Source organism: Tympanuchus pallidicinctus, unplaced genomic scaffold (assembly GCF_026119805.1).
Source record: "Tympanuchus pallidicinctus isolate F22 unplaced genomic scaffold, pur_lepc_1.0 scaffold2, whole genome shotgun sequence".
Classification (NCBI taxonomy): Eukaryota; Metazoa; Chordata; class Aves; order Galliformes; family Phasianidae; genus Tympanuchus; species Tympanuchus pallidicinctus.
Genome location: NW_026294721.1, coordinates 1,923,724 through 1,951,675, shown reverse-complemented (window position 1 = coordinate 1,951,675; position 27,952 = coordinate 1,923,724). Strand labels below are relative to the sequence as shown.

General features: G+C 42.4%; 1 protein-coding gene across 7 annotated transcripts in view; it reads right to left on the bottom strand.

Moving 5' to 3' along the window:
* SLC4A11 (solute carrier family 4 member 11) overlaps positions 1-27,952 on the bottom strand; it is a 134,319-nt gene that overhangs the window by 7,157 nt on the left and 99,210 nt on the right. For all 7 annotated transcript variants that reach the window (XM_052681838.1, XM_052681839.1, XM_052681840.1 and 4 more), the window contains 11 exons: positions 27,862-27,946; positions 21,099-21,224; positions 20,367-20,480; positions 19,422-19,554; positions 19,038-19,111; positions 14,883-15,132; positions 14,040-14,146; positions 12,719-12,887; positions 9,711-9,884; positions 4,878-5,073; positions 2,579-2,748 (listed from right to left, as the gene is read on the bottom strand). In XM_052681838.1, coding sequence (XP_052537798.1) covers positions 2,579-2,748; positions 4,878-5,073; positions 9,711-9,884; positions 12,719-12,887; positions 14,040-14,146; positions 14,883-15,132; positions 19,038-19,111; positions 19,422-19,554; positions 20,367-20,480; positions 21,099-21,224; positions 27,862-27,946 — 1,598 coding nt within the window. The remainder of the gene's footprint in view (positions 1-2,578; positions 2,749-4,877; positions 5,074-9,710; positions 9,885-12,718; positions 12,888-14,039; positions 14,147-14,882; positions 15,133-19,037; positions 19,112-19,421; positions 19,555-20,366; positions 20,481-21,098; positions 21,225-27,861; positions 27,947-27,952) is intronic.

Here is a 27,952-nt window from a genome sequence, read left to right as displayed (position 1 = left end):
GGTGTTTCATTTTTGTTTTTGTGTTTTTTGTTATTTTCTTCCTCCCCACAAACACCTTCATCAATTAATGTATTTGGGTGAGAAAAGAAAGCCACTAAGAACATGGTAGAAAGCTGCTCTCATCAGATCCCACTGCATATTTGTAGTTTGACACTTTTCTTGTTTAAGGAGGAAGCAATTCAGCTGTTCTAACAGTGTACAGTGCTAGACAGCCTGTTTACAACCTGAAGGGTCTTTTCAAAGAGCTAGAAAAGAGATCCCAAACAGCACTTGCTGCTGAGAAATGCCCCACCTGCTTCGACTGACCTGCCATGAAGTAAAATGCTTGAAAGCTGTGAAAGCACAAAAACAGAATGTAGAAAGATTCTTCCTCTCTGAGCAACTTTAAGTACGTCCCAGGGCAGGGATAGGAGTGTAACAAAAAACACTAGACACCCTCCAGTTTTGGCTCAACACTTGGAATTGGGCACACACAAAAAAATATCATTTTCTCCCAACAGACCATTCCACTGCAATAGTAAGTCACTGAAATCAGTTAGTTTTCAACACTGACACTGGAAAAATATTGGACCCAGTAAATGACAATGCAAAGCACGTGTTTAATGCAGTTGGAAGGAAGGGAATGCAGCCTTGAGACAAGCAAACCATATGGCAAGTTTTCTGGATGGGACACCGAGCTGTGACTCATTCAGCTGGGTTTGATTCTCGACTCTGACCCCTGGCTATTCTCTTCTTCCTCCCTCTGCTTCTTTAAAAAAGCATTTCTTCTTTTCTGCCTCATCTATTTAGAGCGCCAGATCTCCATGAGAAAGTCATTATTTGCTACAGAGCTATGCATCATGGTGCAGCCTTCTCAGCTGGAGCCCACAGACATTGCATGAAAGCAATGTGGAATTCAGAAGGAAGGAAGGAAGCAGAGGGCAGCTTTCCATTCCAGGTACTACCATTTTCCCCTTAGCAGCAGGGCCAATTACAAAGGCTATTTGAAAAGCTGCTCTGGCAAGAGAAACAACTTAGTAGATATTGCATAAGACGACAGTGCCTTATTTAGTCAAAGAAAACATGTATTTGCATTAAATTACCCAGCTCTTTGAGAAATTCAGGTTCTCTGACACAGCATTCTCCACAGTGATTTACCTTATAACAATTTACATTAACTGAATATTTATACCTGCCCAGAGATTGTGAATACCCCATGCTTAGAGGTGTTCAAGGCCAGGTTGGATGGGGCCCTGGGCAGCCTGGGCTGGTATTAAAAGTGGAGGTTGGTGGTGGCCCTGCCTGTAGCAGGGGTTAGAGATTCATGATCCTTGAGGTCCCTCTTCCAACCCCAGCCATTCTATGATACTGTGGACTTAAGTAAGAATGCCCTGAATTTTCTCTCCTGTACTGAGATACTCTGCAGAGCCTTGCAATTCCCACAAGAATCCATCATCCACAAATTATTTGCCAGCCATTTAACCAGGCATCCCTAGAGCCATCTACCTGAATGGTGGGAGAGCATCTCCTACCAGAAGAGCAATCATTTCAGTGCTCTCTACTGGCTGGTTCATCTTCAAACACCCAGCCCAAATAGCTCTAACTGGGATCCTGCTAAAAGCCATGGCAGCTGACATTTGCTTTTGTTTTGGAAAGAACTGAACCCAGCTTTACCAGCCAAGAGGATTGCCACCACAATAGCTGCTTTTGCAGATTATCACATCGGGAGTACTGAGCTTCCATATCAGATGCAAAACCTCCAGCACTGCAAGCTCAAAGAGAACTAGATATCACTGGATGCCATACAGGCCTAAAAATAATCAAATGGACTGGAAAGAGATATGTTCTAAGATCTTATTAAGGCTTCTCATTACAGCCTAAGAATGGAGAAGAAAGCATGATTTAACTGAAGAATGATGGACAGACACTGTTTAAAGAACATTAGGAAAACATTAAACTTCAGTGATTCCCTTTCAGGGGTTGGACACGATGATCATTAAGGGTCTCTTCTAACTCAGGATATTCTGTCACTGAATGAGGATTGCAAGATATTGTGGGGTTCCTGTAGTTTTATGTTAGATGCATTTTGAAGATTTCAGGTGGTCTGTCTGAGCTGATTACTTACAATGGCATTCAGCAACACAGGTGGTCTGTAAGGTCACTGCATCCCAGCATTATATAAAAGATAAGGATTCCTTCCTCTTTACATTCATGTGGTGCAAAAGAAAGTTTCCAGCTCTGCCCTGACTGCAAGCTTTGGGGAATCAGAATGCAAAGCAAGATGGAGCATCCTCAATACCAAGAGGAAAGGCTCAGATAACTGCAGCTACTCAGGAAGACATGTGCTCACAGGCACTGCAAAGGGAGACCCAGGTGCCTCTTTGCCAGCTAAAAAGTGACAAACCAGACCACATCCCTTTGCATAACACTTCGTGTTATTAAGTCAAAGGCTCTCTGTGCTATTCCTCCTCAAGCCATCATGTACTCAGGAGACCACTGTGTCTCCTCTTCAACCAGTCAGGCTTCCAACAGCTGGAAGACAAAAAGCATTGGAGATAGGAAAAAATACAACCAAGCTTTGTTGGGAAGAGTTTCTTACCTGATTGGGATCATTCCTATCATGATGAGTGGGAAGATCATCTTCATGTAGGGCAACGGTGACATGCCAAAACCACAGAGGATGAGGAGCTGCAGGACCTGCAAACCTGTGAAATAGTGGATCTTTCTCTGGGGCACTCTGCGGATGTAATGAGTCGGAGGATAAGCAGTCTGGGAAGAGAAGAATGATGCCTGAGAAATGCAGCAATCTGGACTCGTGACTGCAGGACACAATGCAGGCTTCAGAACAAGGGTTTTAACAAACCCAGTTTACACCACGCTGTGCATTAACAGTCCTTAATGTGCTCAACAGCTGAACGTAGGATTTGTAGGGTTAAAGCATGCAACAACCTGACTGCATTGGCAACAACACACAGATGATGACTGGGCACGAGAAACCCGGGGGAGAAATAACACACAATGAAGACTGCCTCAGGGAGCATCTGGAGTGCAAGAAAATATCTTGATAAGTACAGTAATGAGATTCCCCTGAGTAGGATTATCAGGGCTTTGCAGCAACACATGAAGTGCCTGAGGGGGTGCACAGAGAGTGATGGGAAGCAGAAGTATTCATCCAGCAACTCCATCACTTGTTTCCACACCTGAAACCCAGCTCTTCATTATTACATAGCCTTTCTCCTGCTGATCAGACTATGCTTGCCCTGGTGGTCCCATTTTCCATCTGAACCTTGCTACGGGAACAGCAAGAGATGAGATTGTGGAGGTGCTGGAAGAGGCCAGCCTCCAACAGCCATGATTCTCCACTTACATGAACTACTCACTTTTGAGAAAGAGCAAAAAGTGACATTAATAGGCTAAATATCACTCGTGGTTTCTACTGACAGTGACTTGCTCATGTCTGAGTACAGGCTTTGACTCACTGTCTATACATCAATGAAGCGTATGAGCGACTGTCTGCTGGCACTGATACAGACTCAACGGATTCAGATTGTGCCATGACTCATTAAAAGGTTTCCAGAAAAGTGAGAGTTCCATATTTAACATTACTTTTTAATTTTCCAAGCTGAAGCTCGGAAAATTCCACAGAATTTGTATTAAAATCAGAAGTAATATTCCACAGCATCACTATCCAACCACATAACTATTCAATCTCCATTCAAAAATCAACATGACAATGGTAATCTTTACCCCAATTTCACAGTCTTGATCTCTGATGTTACATCTCAGAGGTTAAGACAGATTAGCAGAAGCACCAGGCTTGCTAAGCCCTTGACCCATTACATAAGAGGGGAGCTGGAGACTCATTATTGCTCCCAGGTACTGCCCACAGTGCCAACGAGGGCCTTAATGCACTTGTCATACAGATGGTTTGAAAGCAGATTTCCAGATTTGTTTTCATCCCACATCAGAAGCATCTCAATAGCACAAGTCATTTCATTTTGAGTGTACTATCTCATGACACTTTGCACATGTTGAGACAAAAGCATAAAATGAGGCAAAAGTGACCTTTTCTGAAGCTTTGTCGGCAAAACTGAAAGTCATCATCGTAGATTTGTTTCTTTTTTCCTAACTATTCTTAAGACACACATACTCTGCAGCTGACAGACACCAGGGGGGTTTTAAGACTGACAAACACCCCGTGTGCAATGGTTCTGCAACTATCACAGGCAGTGTTTGAATGCATGTGTTGTGTGAATGTGTTTGTGCCCTACAGAGTTCAGAGCAGGTCTTCCCTGGTCACAGCTCTCCTGGTTCCACTCATGCACTCATTCTTACCCTCCTGGAGAAAGGCGTTCTAGAGCAATCCTGAAGCAAACTGAGAAGAGTGGGATTACCTGGGACACTACTCCAAGCAAGAGAACTCAAATGCTTTCACAGCAGGGAAACGCAGAAAGCAATTTATGCAGAATTTGAAAGGAATGAGATGAGGCGTAATTCTCTGAACAATTTAGCTACCACTTTTTTCTAACCCAACAATAACCTTGCCACTTTTGTTGTTTGACACAGCATTACTCTCACTCGTTCATCTGCTTTCACACAAAAGAATTCTCTTGCTCATGTCTCAGTGACAGTCAGACTCAGCCAGAGACATCACCTTTCACTCCCTCCCTCTCTGCAGAGAAAGGTGAAATGGATACGCAAGGTGCAGGTGGAAAATGGAAATCAATGGAAATCAAGATGGAAGATGGAAATCAGCCTCACGAGAGCATGAATTTTGGGGGTAAGCCCATTCCCAGCACCATCAGCTTGCCACACCACGTTAGCTCCTGGCACTGGCTGGCTCCCAGGTTGTAAGCATGATTTATTTACTCCACACCAAGCCAACGTGTGAACATTACCTGTTCTTTGAGCAGCAGAGCCACCCTCTCAAAGAGCTGGTTCCCATCAATGGAGGTCAATGCAATGTAGAGGAAGAGGCCGTAGAGGACTGGTTTTGGAATCCACTGAAGAGGGAAAGGGAGGAGCAGGAGCGAGAGGCCAACCAAGAAGTTTGCCACCAGACTCGTCAGCCGGGTCTCCTTCACACTCACAATCCTGGAAGCAGAAAAACAAGAATTAGTGGAGAAGGATAAGAACCCCAGTACCCACATAAACTTCTTACCGGGGCACACAGCTCAGAGGGAGCTCAGGACACGTGCCACTCAGGAAAGGGAAACTCATCTCCACAGCACTGAGATCAGCACTTCTGGCCCCACGCTGACACCGAGAAGACAGAGCTCTGCTGGATCAAGGCCAGGCACTTAATCCACGACTCAAACAGAGCACCTGGAGAAGTGCCAAATTCCCCTTCTCCGAAGCTGCACAGATCCCATCCTGAACTAAATTGCCCTCTAAACTAATTCTATCCAGCACATTGCAAGAAAATAGGCAAGAATCCTTTTTCTGGGCATTAATCCTTCCCTCAATTTACCCAACGCATATGCAATTGGCTTTTATCCAGAATAAAACTCGTTGGCTTCTACAGGAACTAATGAATGTCTTGGAAGGAAAAAAATGGATCTGCATTCTCAACTGCGAGTCAACAGATGTATGTGAGGATTGCCTTGTTTACATGGAGGGAATGCTGGAAGCACTATGCATGGAGCTAGAAATTTAATTCTGCTGTGGATTACAGCAGCAGTGCTGTGAATTGCCTACCACCATGCAGACCTTATAATTCATTAGTGCAAATTTCATAGAATTTATGAACAATTTTTAATAAATAGCAACAAAAGATGGACAGAAAAGTGTGCAGCAACTTCCAGAGCCTATTCAGGGGTGAGAGAGTTGTTTTGTTTTGTTTTCATTCAATGTAAGCCCAAAACAATGGGAGGAAACAAAACCCTCATCTCTCAAGAGTACTTATAGAGGAAAAAAAGAGATTCTTAATGTAATTCATATTTATACACATATTTAGAAGATAAATCCATAGTATAAGCGGGTGAATAAATCCCCTATTATTGGTGAAACTCTTGCCACAGGCTCTCTAGGCATCATCTGGTGGCTGCAAGACATTCTGAATTAACCCTCTACACAAAGCACCGTGAGGATTAGCACAAGATCTATGAGAACATTTCCCTTTTTTCCAAGTACTGCTGACACTTCGTAATCCCTTCTGTACTAAAGAAGGTTCCTTCTCAGTGAATTCTTTCAGTATTGAGAGCCTTCCTTTTAAACATGGTCAGGTTGAACATCCGAAATTGTTTTTTTGCATTCAAGAACGTAACGATGCTGTGGGGGAGCTGGATGAAGGAATCTTCCACACCTGTATTTAGGGTCTGAGGGAAAGCACAACACGCCAAGGCTTGCTCTTAGCACTTGGATAACACAGAATTTACATGAAACCTAAGGAATAACAACTATTACAAACAGAACACCAAGTCCTGAGGACAACACTTAAATTCCCCAGTGAATGTTGAGGCAGATTCTATGTGTCATCCAAGATTACCAAAAAAGGATACGCAGAAGAGACAGGAGGTATTAACCTCTGTGGAACTCCCCGTCTTCCTTCACATCTGAATTTAAACAGTCAAAACCACAGCCTTCCTCCTTCCAAACACACTTTTGCAAGTTTCTTAATGGGATGTCCCTCCCATTGCCTGGAGAAGCCAGAGGAAGAGAGCTGCTTCCCCCTGTTATCTGCAAACTGCTCCATCAGCTCTGGAAGAACAGGAACATCTGGGGGGTATCATTTGGCATCATTTGCACAGCCTCCAGGCCTGCATCACTGCAGAACAGAAGTCTCAGAGACAGAGACAAGCAAGCTTTAAGTGCAACTGCAGGGGCTATTTCAGATTAATCTGATAGTCCAATAAGGAGCAGTCAGACCACTTTAGTGCCATCAGAACCACTATGAGCCTCTCGAGTGTTGCAGTAAAGCAGGAGGGAAGAGATGCACTAAGTGATTCAGTCCATCCGTGTGCAGTAAGAGCTCCCCTAGTTTTGCCTTTGGGCAAGCTACCAAGGAAGCATTTCTTGTTTTGGGAAAAAGAAGATGTTCACAATCTGCAAACAAAGCATACACAAGGTTGCTAGGTTCCTTGTGAGTGCAATGATGGAAACTGAAGAGCTCAGGATCAAAGCTAGATATGAAACCAGCACATTTCAATAAGATATAAGCCTGCACGGATGGGAACAGCCCAGAGCAGCAGCCTTTTGGTAACAGATTTTTGAAGCTCATCACATTTTGTCGTCTTCTCTTAGGGATGCAGCAGTCACAGCATTGAGGAGTGCCTGAATGTACATAAATTCTGCAATAACTACGGTCACTTGCTGTGAAAGCCATATAAAGTAGTCTGGAATCCCTTGCCAAAATAGTTAGAACTACTCATTATTTATCAAACCCCATGTTTTTGAAGCTGAACTTCCCACCCTCCAGATGCTCCTTTGCCAACTCTGGCACCTTTCTAATTTCCAGGAAAAAAAAACAACAGTTCAGAATCTGGTTTGTCTCTTGAGGAAGCAGTTCCAGAAAGTCTGTACTGCAATGGAAATGATGTAATTAACAGAGATTATAGAGCAGAATCCAGGCTCGTTTCCCTAGGATCCTTTAAAATGGTTAGCATGGGATTAGCCATTCCCCACCTCCTCCGTATGCCTATTTGCAGATTGCCAGATTCCCATCAAATTCAAGTGGTTCACCCACAGGGAAGAAGAAGAAAATTTCGCTTTCATTGTGACGGAGCTTTATTCCTGTTAGTGCCATCATCCTCATGGAGCTTTGATTCGAATGCAGGAGAAGAACCTGCCAAGGGAGTCAGCACCAGAACAACTCCTGATTTTCTAATTGAGCTATGGCACGTTTTCTTTTTCAGCAGAGCTAAGAGAAAAAGGTGACAGCATTGCTCAGAGCCTCCTGTTTATGGCTCAGCGCTTTGCAGAGAACAAGCAGCTTCAGTCTCAAAGGGAATTCAGACAAGCAGGCAGCCCTTATTCCTGTCTTTGCTCCCTGTATTTGGTTCAAAGCACAAATTTACACAGAGGCAGAGCAGTGCCACAAGGGAAAGTACTTAGAGATTAGGTCATCTCTCAGTTCTTTTTAGGGTAATCACTGGACCTACATCTACGTTAGCAAAGCAAAGGAGGGCTCTCCCCTGTTATTTTGGGGGCAGCTGGGTGACAGAGCAAAGGACAAGGACAGAAGGCCCTTAATTTGCACAAGGAACTGAGCTTTGCCAGGAGAAAACAGCACAGCATAAAGACAGTGGGTGGCAAAAGATGAAAGGAGCCACTAGGTATCTGACAGCAGAAAATAGGGAGGCTTGGCTCATGGGTTTCAAAGGGAAAATGATGCATCTCCTGGACTACAGTTGTCTATAATCTCTTCTGTAATGCATCAGGAGAAACAGACAGATCCCAAAAATGTTTCTTCTCCAAAAGAATGGTGATGCACTGGCAAAGAGGAGTGCAGTGGTGGAGTCACCACCCTAGGAGATGTTCAAGAACCATGGAGATGTGGCACTGAGGGATGTGGTCAGTGGGTATGGTGGGGGTGGGTTGGACTTGGTGATCTTGGATGTCTTTTCCAATTTAATGATTTTAGTCTATGAATACAAGCCTACAAACCCCATTAAAGCAACTCAAGTTTTATTCTTTTTTTCCCCCCTTCTCATAACATAATGCTTTCCATGGATTCAAAGCAAAGATACAGTTGTAGGAACAACTAATACCAACACATACTAATGGGAACATGAGCCCAGGAGCTGATAGCCCAACAGAGGACTACAAAAGCACTGCAGGGAACAGCAACATACGGATGTCATGTGAAATATATACCAGCAACCCAGAAAGCAGACAAGTCCAACTGGGCTGGGCCCAGAACATAACAGCATAGAGGCAAGATTGAAATTAAAAGACAGATCCACTCCATTTCCCCAAAGTAAATGACCATTTAGTCTCACTTATGAGAAGTGAGGATTCTGAAAATGGAAACAAAAAGATAGCATAATTAAAACTAATGGCATGTGAGTGGAAATTACCACTTCTGAGGTAAAAGCGTTTGAGTGTAATGTACCAAGATCAAACGGACCAGATAATCTCTATTCTGGAGGAAGTTTCATAAGAAATTGGATTTTTTAATTATTTTTTTCTTAAATAAGACCCTGATAAGAAAGCATTTGACAACTCAGAGCAGCAGAAAAAACTTGCCTTAAATAGAATGGTGTGACCCAGGCATGGTTTTTACTTAAGGAAAAGAGAATTTAATAAGCCTCTTGCCTTTCCAAAGCATGGTGGAAGAACATAGGAGCTCTGAAATGCTGCTGCATTTTTCCTATCCTTTGTAATAACCACTAGACAGGTCCCACAGGATGAATCAGACTGGATTTTTTCTGGTGAAGATATCTAGAGAAGTCTGGCCAAAACATCTCAGCTTCACACAGAGATAAAAGCAAAGAAGGTCTTGGCTGACTCTCTGCACCTAAATTTGCTGAATTCCTTCAGGCTACTTCCTGCCATTGAGAAAAGCATGTGTTTGTGGCTCTTCTAGAACAAGTGATTCGGGGAGGGGGGATGAAGCAGAGCAACAAACCGTGGCAGCTGAGGTGGCTTTGTTTGGTCCACTTTCATCTCTCAGAGCGTTCAAGACTACAGCTAGATCTCCAACCATACCCTATATCCCACTGTACCCAAAGCATAAGGAAAGCTCAAATCAAACCAAAGAGAGCCATGGTAGCTTTGTGGTTCCTACTTACGTCTCGTAGATGTGCCCGTTTTCAACCCTCTCCTCTACATAGGCCAGAGCACGGACGTGCATTGGAGAGTGAGGGAAGGCAGCATGGATCCATGGAAGGCCAAAGATGGACAGGCCCGTATTTATCAGTGCCACAAGGAGGAGGTCCCAGTGGTAGGCTGTTCCCTTCACCAACCTGAAATGGGGTACGGTTGAGAGCTGTCAGATTTGGTGCTAACAGCAGCAAGGCTGCTCTTCCTGAACCTCAGCTTGAATGTTAAACCAAGTGCACTTCCATGCACTGAGCAATTTTACACACCTCCTGTCTTACAGCTAATGTTACGTGAACACAAACGGTAATGGAACTTGATAGCTTTCTCCCAAAGCAATCAACTTCTGGAAAGAACAACGCTGAGCTAAAAGGCAATCTGCTAAAATAACAGCCCATAAGACTAACATCAACATTTTGCCACTATTGTTTATTGCTAAGTCAACTCAAAATATACAGGTACGCCTGCTAACAGAGCTGACATGGGCATGGGTTGTCAAACCAGCAACACTGAAGTTTCCTCATCTGCCCTGCTTCTATCCCTGATCTCTCTCCTTCCCCACAAGCAGACCCAGGAGCTGAGTGCACGCTTAGTACGCTGCAGTCATCTCCCACAATTATTGCTTCTGCATGATAAGAAAATAGGACATGAATTCATTAAACTTCAGCTCCTCCTCATTAGTCAGCCCAGGAGATATGCTCCTAACTTCAGTTAACGCTGCAAACCCTCCCCCCACTTTAGTTTGAGGGAAAACAGCCCTTAAACTGGAATGTTAACCAAGGTGTTAGCCACATCACATTCACTTTGGGCTCCATAGAGAACAACTGCTAACGCTGAACTCACAGCTCTTCTAACACTGTGATTTTTTGTAAGGTCCCCTACCCAAACATACCACTGTGTGCTCAAACAAGTTGAATCAAGTTTACATAGAAGCTGGGTGGGGAAATTCAGCCCTCAGACTGTGTTACCTAAGTTAAGGGTCCATCAGTCATTGTTCTGTCTCTGGGTATCAGAGCAAGACAGCACTTGGGCTCTCTCTGACACAAGTAAAGGATCAGCTGAAATGCTCTCCAGGCACCATCAACTACAAGGCGTGCTCAGATATCATTTAGGTGTCTTAACACACAACAGTACCTAAGCAGAGACCTGGAGCCATCTCAGATGCTCTGGGATAGTAGGTACCTGGATTTAGCAAGCAATCCAGCACAGAAAGATTGTCTTATGGGTATGAAAACAGCACTCTCAGGTGGAGTTCAGCTTTGGAACAAAGACACGTCATACTGAAAGTGCTCACCTCCATTGAGGGAGGAGGCAACAGGGTGACTCGGTCAGATAGATGCCTACACTGCTTTGCCTCTGAAGGTGGAAGGTGCTGGCAGGAAGGGTGGGGTTCAGGAGGGTTGTACACTCTTCCTGTGTTGGCTTATACTTTGAAAGCATGGCCTCTGCCCATGTGCTGATTTCTCAGAGCACAGGGATCACCCACCTCCCACAGGGTCATCGCTGCTTGTCCTATCTGCTGCTTTCAAAGGGTTTTCTGTGTACAGAGGCCATATGTTCAGTGCCAGCATTGTTTTAATACTTGTCTCAATCTCACAGCATTGACTACACTCAATGCACATGCTTCTGAGCCTCTGCCTAGCTCAATGCACACAATAGCTCTGGGTGTCTTATCCTGGGTTATTCTCAAACTATCCAACCAGTCTATTACCTCTTGGACTGTCCCATAGCTTTCTTCTATTATTCTTTAGCAAAGCAGCGTGCTCTCACGTACATAACATATTTTCCCTGCTTATTCTACAGGAAGACATTGCTATATTTAGTAGGACTCCAAAAACCGTATTCTCTTTGGTTGCAATAGGTGATGGAATTTTTATTCTGTGATGACACCACAGAGCAAGCTGTCTGGCTCTATTTTCTTCCTCTCCACATCCCTGCCCTGAAACACGACCAGCATAAGCTCAGCCCTGTACACAGCATTATGAAAAACACTACAAAGAAATACAAAATGTTTTACGTTCCTTAAGGGCCCCCTATTGGAAACAACAACCCATACTGGGATAAAGATGACCCACTTACATTACAAACTTATGTAATGCTTTACCTGAAAGGGGGATGATATAATCAAGATAACAGGAATAACCATGTAGTCAAAGAAAGTCAAATTGGTTCAACTGAATTTGAGCTTATCTTTTCTCCTCTAATTGTGTCACTCTATCTACAACATGGACTATAACACAAATCAGTGTTCAAGGAGAACCCTCCCACACATCACACCAGTGAAAAACCCTGAAACACGGTATTTTCTGGAAAGAAAGTCATACACATTCAACCTTTCAATATCATCTGACTGCAGTTGGAAGAAAAAGAAATGAATATTTTCATAATCTTGTAACTTTAACACAAATCAGATCTACTAGATAAAAGTGAAGCTACATCAGATATAATATTTTACTTCTCTTCCCCATTCTCATTAGAGATAAATAGCTTCAAACACTCTCCTAATTCCCTAATGATAGTTGTGCAAATCACTGACTGGTCATTTATAAAAAAAGCATCCTTTCTGACAGAGCTGTGCACATATCCACACGGATCAGATGCTCCATAAGCCGTATCTGGATGTACATCCATAAAAAACCATAGCAAATACCAACAAAACTTTCACACAGGGGCAAAGAAGAAACAGGCAGAGGCATTGAGCTCATCAGCGCTCTGCATTATTGTTTGATTCACTGCTACAATATCAGGTTTTGGGGGATGGTGATGAGAAGTTCTGAAAGGTGTCCTGAATATTCCAATAATCAAGCTGGATCTTGGATAAAGTTATCAGAAGACAGATTTGCTCAAGGAGCAAGGTGTAGAACATAACTTGAGAACTTCCTTTTGTTGTTGTAGCACTAGTTGAGATCCCACTGGTACAGGTCAATAGGTTAGGAAGAAGTTTCCCATCACAGGGACAGTAGAAAGTTAAAAGCATTACCTGTTCTCTGGAGCATTTGTGAGCGATGCCACAATGTTCTGCTCTATGAAGAAGAGCATTGAGAGGAGGAACCCCAGCCCCATAGCACTCATCACCGAACCAATGGAGAGGGACTGGACAGGAGCCAGCACAAACAAGCTCTCAGATGGGTTGTAGTTAAATTTGGACACTGCAAAGAGGAGAGGAATGAAATTAGGGTGCGCCTTCTTGCCAAACCATCTACAAAGACTCACATTGTTCTACACACGTTATCATCTACAGGGAACCAACACAAAGTAAGCCGTGATACTCTGACACGTGGGAGCCAGAAGGCCATAGAAGACAGCTCTATGTGGCTGCTATAGTTCAGTTTTCCTCATCCCCTAAGAGCTTGGCTACCATCCTGACTTGTTGGGTTATGGCTCGTTCTAGTGAGGCATTCCCTTTTTTGAACAAATGAAGAAAAGGGGAACTCATTTTCCACAGACATGAAGCATTTTTTACATTAGAAATACTTCTAACTAGCAGTCGACTCCTGTTCAGTTCATCAGCTGACAGGTATTCTACATAAAACTTCCCTGTGTGCAACAAGCTGTGCCCCTGCTTTCTGCCAGGAGAAAAAAAAAATACCTATTAGTACGGGTAAATTTCATACGGCCAAACATTCTGCAATCCAACTGAATGGAATGGTCATCACAGAAAAAAGCCATTTCTTATGCGTTTCCATACATTTCCTCATATCACCCACTCACGTCACCACGGGACAATGCAATTCCTGTCCCCATTATCACTTCCTGACGTGGAAAAGCTGATCAGTGTGGCCAATGAATGGTGTATCATTTTTAGATTTCCTCATGTAACTTACAACTGCCCAGATGCTCTGTTGCAAATGCACTGTTTCACCTACATTAGGAAAACGTCAAGTGGAGACAAAGAGGACAGACTGGGATCATCAACTCTACGTCTGCACAACTGGCAACAAACCCTTCCTGCCTGCTAATTACTCTGCCCTTTGTTCTTTGCCAGAAATTGTTGATTCTCTTTATTGTAAGAGATACACACCTAAATCACAACTAAATGAAAATGCAGGCTGAAATAACTCGTCTAGAGAAAACTTTAACCAGTCCTGCTTGATTATGGTTTCAAATAACTTATATATGAGACTGATGAAATTAGAAGTCCTGGAGTGGGAGGCAGTACAAACAGTGTCTGTAATATTATATGGGGGAACGTAGATTATTATTTATTTACTTGTAGCCAAACTTCCCCAGATTCAACTTTTTCTTGAATTGCAGACAGAATAGCATCCCTTAGCACTGCAAAGAATAAAAACACAACTTACTTTCAATTTCCTTGAAGATATAGGAACCCACAACAGAAAAAGTCAACACTGAAATGGGTAAGGCACAGTCGGATAGAATTTCACGGACTCTCGCATGCAAATATGGGCTGTAATTTAAAGACAGAAGACTTCCATCAACATTACACTGAAGGGACAGTTGCCCAATCCAGAGTGTTAACACTGACAAATGAAAAGTCAGTCCAGTCTTACCATTCTAAAGAGACATTTGAGGTGAAGAAAGTCTTTAATTCAGCCTAAGCCCTGTGGAATCTATCTTTGAAGGTTGATGAATACATAAGCAAAATCCCAGAAAGAACAAGAAAATAAGACACAAGCTGGTCCTCCAGCATCAACTGGCATCTAATTTTCATAGCAATTTTAATTACTTGCTTGGCCATTTCAAAGAGTTTTAAAGGCAATAGTATTAAAACCACATTAGAAGAGGGCATCTGGCTTCCAAGAGCACAGCAGAGGTACCTTCCCAGTAGGCTTTCCTACACCATCAGGAGTTTCACCCCCAACAATGGCTTAATGCTTATTTGGGGAGAGTTACAAGTTCCAAATATTCAATATGATTCATGAAGAGCTTTCCAAAAATTCACCTGTGATGCCAAATCAAATACGGAAGGGCATCAGTCAGTGACAGAACATTTTGTCCTGCTCTAACATTTTCCAGGTGGCCAGCCAAGGTCACATCTGGTTTTGGCTTCCACCACCACCATTAATGGGAGAGTTCCACCTGATTTCACCGGGTTACAAGAATTTGGACCTAAACCATTATTGATTCCTCACAGGTAATATGAAATAATCAGTAGTCTGAGCTCTAAGGCTAAAGTAACTCACCTTTTCTTAAACTGATAGAGCGTATGACCAAGCCAAAGGGTACCCAGCATCAACATGAGACTAAGGACGGCAGTTTCACGTCCATAATGCACATCATGCGTGCCTGTTTGATTCTCTAGGGACATGGATCTGCTCACTGATGAATTCATCAAGAAGGTGGTATTGATGCCGAGGCTTGGAATAGCATCAGTTCGTGCTTTTTCCAAGTAACTGTCTCCTGTGCGCCCATGGTAGTAATATTTCTTAAAAACTGTACAAACAACCAACAGGCAAGCATTAGGATAGGTTTGTGACAATCAGAGCAAGTAAAATAATGTGTTTTTTTCTCTTGCTTGATCATGCAGTATTATTAACGTCATGCTTCACCAGGTTTATAGCTCTATCCCTCAAGCCAGAGAAAAGAAATCAGGAGAGCTGCCTCTCTTACAAAGACAGCACTTGACAGATTCTTCTTTTCATTCCTTTTCACCAAGTGAAAATTACACTCATCTGAAGCAACAGACATGAACTGTAAGAACTTATAGCACTAATTATTTACGTGATTTTGTTCCTCTCATTGGAATCACTGCTCTTAAACATAGACATCAAATTTCAGCAGGCCGCTAAAAAATTACATCAAAAAATTAAGAGCAGACAGGCTACTCAGACCCTTAAGAGGAGTGCACAATGCACAGTAATTACTTTTCCTCCAGGACTGCTCCAGATTTGAAGATAAGTGTTAATGATATGCAAAACCTGGCAGAACATTTAAAAATCACACTGCAAATTGAGATAGAGTTATAAAGCATCTGAAGTAAACCTGAACAAGTGAAATAGTAATGCCTCTGGAACTGCCCATAAATGTATTAGATTTAGCTCAGTTAAGAGTCATTTATACAAGTAATTAACAGTTCTAAGTGTACTCTTGCTCTTCAGCATTTAGTCAAGTTCCCTTTTGTATGGCATTGTCAGGCTCCAAGCATAGAAATGCAATATTGGGATAATTTTGCCTCTTTCTGGAGTAAAAGCCTGGAGGTATCACAAAGAAGAAGTGAGAACAGATGGGGGTTGGCCCTTGTAGTCTTCCTACAAGAAGTAGGTAATGAGAGGTAATGGCCTCAAGTTGTTTCAGGGGAGGTTCAGATCGGATATTAGGAAACATTTATTCTCCAATAGAGTGGTCAGGCACTGGCACAGACACATCTCTGGAGGTGCTCAAGAACCATGGAGATGTGGCACTGAGGGCTGTGGTCAGTGGGCATGGTGGGATGGATTGGACTTGGTGTTCTTAGAAGTCTTTCCCAGCCTTAATGAATCTGTGTTGTGACTGGTAGCCAGCAGACAGCTGGTTCTCCCCTGACACAAATAGGGAAACATGGGAGGATGGAAACCACCACGTCAGAGCTTGGTAGCCCCTCTGCCTTTCTTTGCTTTAGGCAAAATACTCATTCAGGCTTCACGAGGGAAACTCAGAAGTTTAGGGCAAGAACTTCTCCTTTAGACAAAAAATACAGCAATCTCAGTCTTGGACTGACTGTTTTGGACTTTCATAGCATTCTGTACCATGCACTCTCTCCACTCCATGAAAAACCCCAAGCACCTCGTTGTTTTTTTTTTTTTTTCTGATGCTGTTCTCAGCATGAGCCAGAAAGGCGGAGAATATTGCAGTTTTAATTATGAGAACCTCCCCCAGTAAGGAGCAACTCTGTTACGACCTCCCTTCACACCGCGCACTTCTGCATCGCGTGCTGCGGAAGAGGCTCTGCTGTTATTTCCTCCCTATCCTCACAGCTGCATCCAGCCCAGTCAGGACACCCAGGTCTGCTCTGCAAATAGGTAAACTGAGGCACAGAGCACTGCTGCAACTAGCATGAGACAGGTCGCTGGAGCGTTTGCTGTTTCTGGCTCTGAATACTATGAAGGATGCTTTTGTCATCACAGTACTGATTACTGGGGGTATTTTCCTGGAAATCAGTAGCTGATCAGAGCTGAAAGCCTGCTCACTGTCTAAGCAGAACCCTCACAATCACTAAGCCCTAGAGATGTACACAATTACTGAGCCTATAATAAACCAGCAGTTGCAGAATTGCATGTGCTATGCAGAATACATTGACATGCCTCTATTTAGATTTGAAATCATACAAATAAAAATTCAAGTTATTTACACAATGTTTTGAGTCTTGGGGATTTTCTCAGTTCCCCAAGGGATACTGCATTTCTCACACATTTTAATAGATTTAGGGTTGATCACAGCTATGTGCACCACCTCTCAGGCTGCAGTTCAATTTGCACCCACCTCAAAACCGGGTAGGGCTGCTCCAGTTAACCCTAAATATAAGAGGAAGAAGCATTCTGGCTTATTTACCCTTGGATTTTAGTGCACTGAGGATGTGTCAAGGCAGCAGCATATCGAGGGCGTTTCTCTGAACGACTTGCTATAAAATACTAAAAAAATTGCTATAGGTTTTGTCATTTTTGGTTGTTTTTCTAACTGAGAGCTACGTGGATCTTGCTGCCCCATTCAGAACAAAGCAGGTGGTGCTCCAATTGAAACAGAGCCATCCTCAAGCCCAGCGCACGCTCAAGTTCCTTCCAACAACATTAACTTGTGTTGTTTGCTTCAGCCAGTCAGTCGTCGTTTCCTGCAGAGTGCAGATGTCAAGATCAAACAAATACAGCCTTTGGTGGCTGGGCCACACGCTGAAAACAGTGTCAGTGGGGATGGCTGGTGCACCTGGCCCAATTCCTCTGTACAGGGTTGCAGCCCTCCCCCATCTCTTTCCTGCGTGCATATAATACCTTGCAAAAACCAAGGCTATCAGCAGGCTAAGGAAAACACATCTGAGCAAAAGGAACATATCCTTTAGCCTTCAGGAAGACTTAATGTTGCTGATAGCTTTTACCAGTACCAGCTTTCTCCTTTTACCTAACTGTTCAACCCTTATTTTGAGAGTTAAGTGAGCAAGTATCTCCTCCTGCTGTAAGACTGGAGCGGAAGAGGAAAGATGAGCACGTGGCTATACTGGTGTCATCTGTTTAAATATGAGCACCAAGAGGGTTTAGGATCAAGGCTGAGCCTGCCAACATCACTGCCCTTCTGCACCTGGGAACCTGGCTGGACATGGGGTCTCATCTGCTGATGAATTCAGTGCTCCCAGATGCAGCTCAAGCCAACAGGAGCTGCTGAACAAGCTGAGTGCTGGCTTGATTTTATTACCATTGTTCCTATAAACAGCCCTTTCCAAGTTCAAGGGAAAATTAGACTAATTAGGCTAATTCACTAACTACATTAACATCCAGCCTCTTCTACTGTCCCCAGTGCAATGCACTGATTGAGCTACTACTCCCATATTTCTGAAAGTTTGGTAGCAGAGGTAAATGGATGCTTTCCTCACCTTTAACCCATTTCCCATGCCTTTGCTATGCAGAATTAACTCCACACTACAGAATGACTGCAAACATGTACTGATTCTCACAGAGCAATTGAATACTGCTGAATAACAGCCTAGTGCTACAGGGGGAATGCTCCATGCCTGCAGCGCAGGGCACTGACAGGACACACTTCAAGTACCACACAGAGCTGCATCTTAAGCAAGAAGGCAGCAAAATATCCCAGAGCTGTTCCCTCCTTCACCGAGCTTTTAACTCTTACCTGAGAGTGCCATAGAAACGTGAAGGCTGCTCATGTGAGTACACAGATTAACCCATAAATGGGCAGGTGGTGGCTGGAAAGGGATGAATAGTTTGGGAGCATGCTAGAAGGCACTGCAGTCACTAGGCCACCATTAAGGGAGAAGGAGATCTCAGCTCATAAGGATGGACAATCTCAACATATCTTTTGCCTCCCATTCAACACACATTCAACAATGTGGTGTGGAGAAAACTCTGCATTTAAATAAGACTTTTTAGCATGGGAAGACTCACTGAAACCTTCGTGTGGTTTCTCTACCTAAGCCCATCTCAGCCAACTGAAATGAGAGCTAATAGAAATTTTGCATTTCCAAGTAAACTGCTGACACAGAGCTGCTTGTGTCTCAAGCACTTTGATTTTTTTTCCTGAAGACTCTGAACGAACATGGATCAAGGAAATGTCATGCATATTTGCAGCCTCATATTTCCCTGTGGCAACAAAGCAAAACAGAGATCTGGACTGAAGAATACTGTTGCAAGACTTACCTTTAATAATACCTTTGAAGGCATCAAGCACAAAAGTGATTGATATAAAAAGTGCAATTATTTCTTCTGTTGACCTGTGAAAAAATTCCATGAATTAATACAGCTATTAGCAGAGCATGCATTCAACTCCATTCAAAGAAAATCAGCATATTCAGGCATTCACATCAAAATATAAAAATTATAGTTAGACTCTAACTCAGGAAAGAAAACCCAGTGAATCTTTTAAAGCTTCTTTTCAAGCTGGAACAATAAGCCAAAATGATAAGAGCTTCATCTCGCAAAATACATTTTGCAGCAAGTTTGTAATTAAGGAGCTTGTGGAATGTGTAATTTTTCCATTTGCTGAATAATCCGATCAAAATACGACTTTTTGAAAATAGCTACCTTTTAAAGAGCTTCATCAGAAGACTGAAATTAAAGAGGGAGTACATCACAAGGAAAAAGCTGTTCCACAGTCCAATCCAAGCATAGAAAGCACTGAAATCCAAGTTGTAGTCATCACAGATTCCTCGAATGACTGCAGAATTGAAGCATTCACACATCAGATTAAGCTGAGATTCTCATTTGCTTGATGGCAAGAAGAGAACTAATTTTAAGACTTTGCCCAACCACACCTATAGCAGACACCATTAAATTTGTTCTTATACTCCATGTACAAGCATTGGATCAGTCTTTTTTTCCTCCTCTCCCCCAGCCACTAGAAATAGAGGAAAAAAAATCCCACACTGCTCAAAGCATCCTTCCTATGTATTAAGGCCACAAAATCCTGCTTAGAATTTGCTCTTTATGACAACTCAGGTGCTGCTGAGAAAAGGATCTCATGCATGTTTTTGGACCACGTTTACTCTGTCAGTTCACTGCAGACTAAAACTTTCCAACTTAATTGGAGTCCATTGAATTGTTCCTAGAGATACTGATTGAGTTTGCTCCTTTTCATCTCTGACTCAGTAGTATAATCTCCCAGCTGTAACTGGAAAGCTACTTATCACACCATATCGGAGTGATAAAGACCCCTCGTTGCTGGCTCTTATCAAGGTGGTGAAATGCAGCTCCATGAGAGAGTAGCCAGATAAAAAGATTTCTTTCTTGAAGCACAAATGCTTATTGTCATGACTTTTTCTTTTCCCCAGATCATTCCATTAAAACCAAGTCTCTTTAACTAAACATGCATCGAGCTTCTTCTCTCAGCACCAAATATAGCCCTTTACAATTGACTTAATAAAAAGAAATGCAACTAGAACTCTAGTAGGGTTCAAGATTCTCACACGGAGTCACTTTCCACTAATCTTAATCAAATCAGCCCCCAGCATACACATTTAATAGGCTTACCATTAATGTAGAGTGCTAAAGGAGCTGTAGTCAGGAGCACGACAAGAGGCTGCCCTGAGAAGAGTGCATAAAGCAGCCCTCCAATACACTGGCCAACGATTGTCTTCTGCACATCTATGAGTAATTGGGAAGGAAGGAAACAAACATTTTTTCTTCTAATTGAAAGAATTCTGTATTCACAGAGCAGACTCGCTGAATAAGAGGAATACTTCGAGTGCATAGAGGTGAGAAAGCATGAAGTGACCCTATGCCGAGTGTAACTGAATAGCCAAGCGTGGGACCTACAAAGATCATCAAGTCTAACAGTGTAATAATTTAGGATGTCAACAAGTTTAATCCAGAAGACCTTTGGGACAGAATTTTAACTCAATCTTATGAGCTGCTTCAGGGACACAACTGGGGCAGAACAACACATCCAACACTCTATCAGCATTTTGGACACTGCTAATCAAATTTGGATTAAAATCCAGCAGCTTGCCTGGGGAAAATGCACACACAGTACACTGCATAGTTAGAAAGCAAGTGTTATTTAATAAAGGCAGGGTATAATTCTAGCTGTTCAGGTCTGATGATATTACCCCCAAGTAGTCAACCTGACTTCTCAGAAAAATCATGAACTTAAGATCACTCAGTGATGCTTTATTCAGCAAAGAAGAACTATAAAAACTGAGTGATTAGGGCTACCCAACTTGAACACACGGGATCCTAAAGATAGAAAGAGGATAAACTTACCAATAGCTCCTCGGGTGTTTTCATCATTGAGGGACCCAAAAGCAATAGATGGAAGGAGGCAGGCGAAATACAGAAAAATCATAGTTGTGATGTATTTTCCTATAGCCTTATTGTTTCCAATAATACCTAGTGTAAACCCAAAAAGTTGTTAGTGCTGCACACTTGGAAATCATTGAAACCTTGTTCAGAAAAGGTATATGTGCCATTAGATCTTTTAATACTGACACACATCAGGAGAAATGTAGTCCACTTTAGTCTAAGAATCTAGGCAGTCTTTGGCACTTGCTTCTGCACAACTGCATTCCTGTGCACCTAGTACCAGAACAAGCACTACCAACAGCACCACATTACAGGCTGCTTCAGCTGGCACTCCTGACATCACCCAAACAGGAGATCCTAGGAGCTGCTTGTTCAGTTTAAGAAGCTCAGAAAAGGATCAGAGCAGAAGTCAGAATGTTAATGTTCATAAACCCCCACCTCCTGCCTTTTTAATACCAACTTCATAGATATTCTGTGCTATGGCCCTAACAAGCTTCATGATGATCACTTGCCATTGCAACTCACAATGCTCAAGGCAGGAAAACATGAAGCACTTCATTTTTCCCTAAGTAGAAATCTGAGATTATAAGGCTTGAATCAATAAAGTGCTTTTCTGAGCCAATTAGTGCTAGCAGACTTATCAAAACAAATAGCACAAGAGGTCAGGAATGCGTACATTAAAAGAGTTTTGCTTTAAAAAAAGCCTTTCTGAAAGAATGGCTCCTTTTCCAGCCACTCACCCCTTCTCATCTCCATCGGAAAAAACACATCGGGCTGTAACAAAAGCAGCCAGAAAGAGAATTAAAGTGTCATAACATGAATTTAAGGGCCTCTGAAGTAGCTTCCCTTCCCTTTCCTGTTTTCAGGCTGATGTCCATCCCCAGTGAGCTCATATCACCCCTGAGGGAAAGGATACAAGATGACAACAGCTGACATTGCTCAAGAAGAAGCTCAAGAAGTTTTTGTGAGTCTTTTTTTTTTTTTTCCACTGAGCAACCTCAGAACGGTTATGGCAGAAAGAATCTCCTCCAAAATAAAAAAAAAAAAAAGCCAACAATTAGCCTTCAGTCTGCCTGTGCCACCATTCTCAATGATGCCTCTGCTGAAATACTTGGGCAGATTTGTAGTCATCCATTTTCCCTTTTGTGGAAGTCACTTGAGTAGGGAGCTTCCACCCATCTGCCCCCAAGCTCCCAAATGCCTATCAAAGCCTCTGCTACCCTCAGGTTCTTGCCAAAGGAAGCTACCAGCACAAGAGTTGGATCTGAGAAAGATATTTTGCATCTGAGGCTTTCGGTGTCACACAGAAAATCAGGGCACTGCCACAACTGATTGCTTTTCACTCCACTGATTGTCAATCACTCGATGACTTCCAGATCCTTATCTAACATCTGTTTCGTGCACCGCTTGCAGTGCAGAGATAAAGACAGAAGGAGGATGCAAAAGCCAAAAAAAGAAAGATGTGTAACGATCAAGCAGCCATACGAGTAAAGGACACCTTGTGAAGGCTCCCTTTTGCAGACCTGAGAAGTAGACACAAATAGGAACGATGCTCAGCATCCTTAAAAAAGTAATAAGAAAACAGGGAGAGCTGAAACTTGACAGGAGACATCTCAAGCATGCAAATATAAGCCTGACCTTCCAAGAGTCATGGGACCAGCTGTTTCAGGGCAGATTCTTTTCAGTGTATTGTGAAGATTCAGAAACCACAGACCACATTCCTGACCACTCTTGGCAACCGCAGTGCCTGAAACGTTCTTTTTCCAGATAAAGTGTTCTCATGTGATCAAGTTAAACAGCTACAGGCTCCCACCTCACACTCCCAAGTGTCTGAGACCTTTAGAAAGGATGAAAGGTTCTGTAGGGCAAAGAGGAGACTAAGCATTAGTTTCACAAGTAGAGATTGTCACTCCTTGCTCTGAGAACAACGTGGCTCCAGAACACAGGTTTCTTTGGACAAAGGAGTCTTTCCAGTGTGAAAGATCAGAAGCAGCAGTTCTTGAAAGCTTTGCATTCATAAAAGGACAGAGAAACAACAGATGAAAGAAAAGGGTCATTTTCTAAACACAGAAAGGTTTGTATGTGATGAGGTTGTAAAACCTCAGTTAATTAAACCATGGTATAAGCAGGTGGAAAGAAGAAGCCTTGAAGGGACTCTCTAAAACTTATGCATGGCTTTTGGCTTCAGCCTTGCTTTGCAAGCAACTGTTAGAGCAGGAGTCTTTGCTGATCACGGAGATCCTTAAGCAGCATTATGGCTGAGTCCAAGATTCCCAGCAGAAGCAAACTTTTAGTCCATTTTCAGTCACAGGAGATCCAAAGAGCAAAGAAACCCTTCCGGTGGCAGAAAAATTCACTTCATAATGGAGATAACTACATCAAATTTAATGTACCCTTTCATAAATACTATCGATCACTCCCTATTCACAGTTAAAATCATGAGCAAGTACCTCCTTGTTGTACAGACTCCACTGAGACAAGCACTAAATTCCAGCATTAGTCACAATTTACCTTTTACCTTTTTGAAATCAACATCTGGCTACATATTTTCAGGGTTTATTAGCAATTTGGAGACTGTCATTACTTCATCTCTGAAAAGGTGGGCTGCGTTACGACAGCATTTCACCTGCAGCAGGCTCATAAAGCCATTGAAAAATGTGTCACTCCAACTGCAGCACATCAATTTGTAGCCAAAAGTCAACTTAGTTCAGCTGTGAAATTTGAGTAATTAACTATTACTGGAGCAATCCCTTGAAATTAGGGTACATCTACACATTGAAAGGGGAAGTGATTATGTTCATCAGCATGACAGTTCTATTTTACTTGCCTGAATTTCAGAAGTGACTTTTTCTTTTAAAATGACAAGGTTAGAGGTTCAGAGAATACCACGTTGTTGGCCTCACTTTGCCTGGCATTCTGCAACAGTAATTTAAAGACTTACAGGTCCAGGGGCTGGCACTGAAGCTCCTTACGTCTACTAATTGTACATTTACCGAATCCAACTTGAGATGGACAGTCCATGATTCATCTGACAACTGAAGTTCCTTCCCAATTCTCCGAAACATCTAATGCAAAGTAGGCTTAATTAAACCAATTCACATCACAGCAGCAAGGATATGTCTATTAAAACCTTGACAAAAGAAATACCTTTCAATGGTTAGAAGCTAATAATAACACTATCTATAGCCTTCCACGTATTAAGCCATAAAAAGGCAAAACATTATAAACCTCTACTAAAGCTCTCAAGCTGGGTTTTTACTTCTGTTAGCAGCTGCTGGACTCCACCCAATTTCCTAAGGACACACAGAAGATGAATCTTCCCTAAGTCCAACAATGAGTAAATTACACTACAACAAGCAAGACTAAGAACTAGAAAAGTAGATCCAGCTGATCTTGGGGCAGAGAAACCAAGAATACGCTCAGGCTAGGGAACAGTGAATAAACAAGTAATATGTACAAGTACCACCAACTCATGAGGATGTCACTGACAGAGGAGCTCTCACAGGAACTGATTGGGAACGGTGCAGGACCAAGGACAGGGAGAAGCCAACAGATCCAGCCAACTCTCAACCCACCACAGATAGGGACAAACAACCTCATAATAAACCTCACCCTTACCTCTTCTATTCATCTTCCTTCCCCGAGAGGTGAAGGGATACAGCAGAATCCAACACTGAAGCTTATCTTAAGAGTTCAGAGAGAATTCTCTTAAGAGAATCTTAAGAGCTTCAGAAACCTCAAGTTTCCTCAAGCACTCCACAGTTTTATTTTCTCCATGTTGTACCAGGAAATGTAAGCCAAGGAATAAGAGTAGGGTCTTCAAGGGGTGGCAAGTAACTTGTAGCTGAGTCCAGGCATCTTCTGAGAATCCCTTCTTTCATTCAAACCAGCCTCATAATTCAGAAGTTTCAAGAAGCTACTAAGCTTCGATTGAATTTTAGAGTAATAAATAATTGGTAGCACAAGTGTTTTGAAACTGTTGACAGGACAAGATCAGGAGGAAGTTCTGTACAAGTTTTGCTTCAAAAAAGAAAGAACCTCAAATAATGCAGTCATTAAGAAAAGACTACACATCAAATTGACTAAACCCTAGCTTTAAAGGAAAATCACACGTTTTCCTTAGGCTCAGCATAATCACATTTTTCATCTTCAGATGCTCCCGCCAAAATCTGTTTACTGCAAGCCACTTATACCATCAGTTCTGGAGAAAACCAGAAAGCTCTTTGTTATTTGCACATTCAGACATTGAAGACTTCTACAATCCAAAGCAAATTTAAGCTTGACTAATTCCTAATCTGGGGGAAACTAAAAAAAGACTCCTTTCTGCTCTTTCCCACATCACAATAGCTAAGGATAATTTAAAGGCCAGCTTTCTGCATCATGTGAATAAGATCAATCACACAAAAAAGTCCAACTGACAAAATACTTGCTGGCCCTACAAAGGCCTTATTTATCACCCAGCTGTTAATCGGTTTATCTATCTCAACCAAAATCCCAGGATGCTTCTCAGATTAAGGATTTAGATTCCAACCATTCAGCAAAGAGGCATCTTTGCTATTCAAAGTTCTTTGATGATGCACGTGTGATTGTCTGGAGTACAGATATTTGGATAGCTCAATTCCCTAATGTTTTGGTGCACTGCTGCTTTGAGATGGTCCAGGAATTTCACATTGTTGATCACCTTCAGTCTTGGTGGTTTATGGCAGATATTTTCTACTCCATATGGTTTTCATTCCACAGAGATCTTTTTAAAAGAATTTATCTTAATTTCCAGTTTCTGGGAAGTAGCACATAGAAATACTTCCAGGCTTTTAGAAATTCTCCTCCCTTCCCTGTATCATACATGAAAGAGAGCATGACTCCTTCTAAGGTGAGCTTCACTTTTGGGCTGAAATAGTTCTCAAGTTCAGCTTAGCTCACTTCAGCATCTTTTCTCTCCATGAGCTGTATAACATGATAAATGACTACATGCTATATTTACATTTTATACCAGAACAATTCTCTGCAATATTTGCAATGCTGCATTCTCACCACGACGGTATTTCAGAGGCAGCCAAATGAACAGTGCCAAGCCAGTCAACCCCAGCATCTTGTCTAGGGCAATCTGGATCTACTGCATGCATTGGTGTGCAAAAAGCTTGCCAACTTGACTATAGTTGGCAGGATCAAGACTGAGAAGCAGAGCAATAGTTACTTTGGACGCATGCAGAGCATCAACACGAACCCAAAAATGGATTCCCAAACCTGCTGTCAGCCTGTTGGCTACATGACCATCATACAATGCACTTTTGCTTGTTAACCTACTGCACACTCAGGATATGGTCAGCTGTAAGTATAGCAAGTAGCTACAGCTAAGTCTCAGCCTTCCTAAAAGGATGTTTCTCTGTGCTGCAAGCTCCTTATTCACTTCCCTTCCCCTTACAATGATCAGTTGGAATCTGGAGGCCCTACAAAGAAATAGCCATGGAGACAAAGCGTCCTGAAACCATTTCGGGGTGTACAAATTAGGAGCTCATGTCCTCTAACAGATCCGATGCTGCTAGCCAAGAAATCACGTTTGTGTTTTTCATCAGGCTCCTTGCTGCAACTGTGAAAACAATTTCTTAACGCTCTTCCTTCTCAATATGCCCTCAATCCCCATAAAAACATAGCCTAAGCTTGACTTCACATAGAGCCGCCCTCTGTTAATCTTAGGCCTCACAGAAACAGTTCCATTCCAGCAGTTACAAAGCTCTTGTAAAGAGTATCCAGCACAACCATGATATGAAGTGACAGCAAATTCCATTTCATTCTTTACATCAAAATGGGTGCCACCAACTGCAAAAACGCTTGTCTTCTTACACCACCTGCAAAAGGGCAATGCAGGGAGTGTACTGGGATAACTCTGCCTTGGGCTAAAGAGAGTTGAATAGCAGAAAGGCATTTGATGATCTCCTAGATTCTCCTTGCCTACCTTCTACATCTTTTGTTTATGCAAACTTTTTTGGGGTTGATTCCAGATGACTGAATTATTAATAGACTCCCCCAAAAGCTGTAAGGAACTGAACAAGCTTTTGATGTCAGGCAGAGGCTCTGAATTATGGTTTGCTCTGAAGACTTTTCATGGCTATGAAGAACCTCTGGAAGTAAAAGCCCGCGAATAGAAAGGGGAGAAAACTCTGAAAAGCAACACTGCTACTGTGGGAACTACACAGTGCCCCACACCTGAGGCTCAGTATAAACATCATGTTACTGCTTCTATGATCTGACTACAGAAGACAAGCTATATCCTGTTTTTAAGAGGCACTGAGCTGAAGTTACTGCAGCTCAGGTTTTGTTTAAGCACTCTCTACTCCCACTGCATCACCATAATTACTGTTGAAGCTGGCTTGCAAGGACAGCAAAAAGGGTCTATTAGGCCACTGCTGACTAATTAGGTTGCAGTGAGTTGAACTGTGTTTGCACACAACAATAATCAATCTACTTAATCACCTCATAGCTTAATAAGAATTAAAATCCTCATCTACACACAGCTATCATCTTTATTTAGGGAATACTGCAAGCTTCTCATCTACAATGTGTGCTGCTGCCTATTCATAGGCTTTAGTCAACATACTTGTTTAAATAAGAACTAAGAGAGCTATTACACATATCAAAGAACATATTCAATGCACACTGTAAACAGGACATCATATCACAAATTTAAAAATCGGGCCAACGTTTCCATAAATACTGGCCAACATACCATCAGTGAAGTCCAACGCGTACACTGGAAATCTTCGTGCAATGTCATCAAAAATCCCCTTGCCAACATTGAGAAACTCATGCAGCTGAAG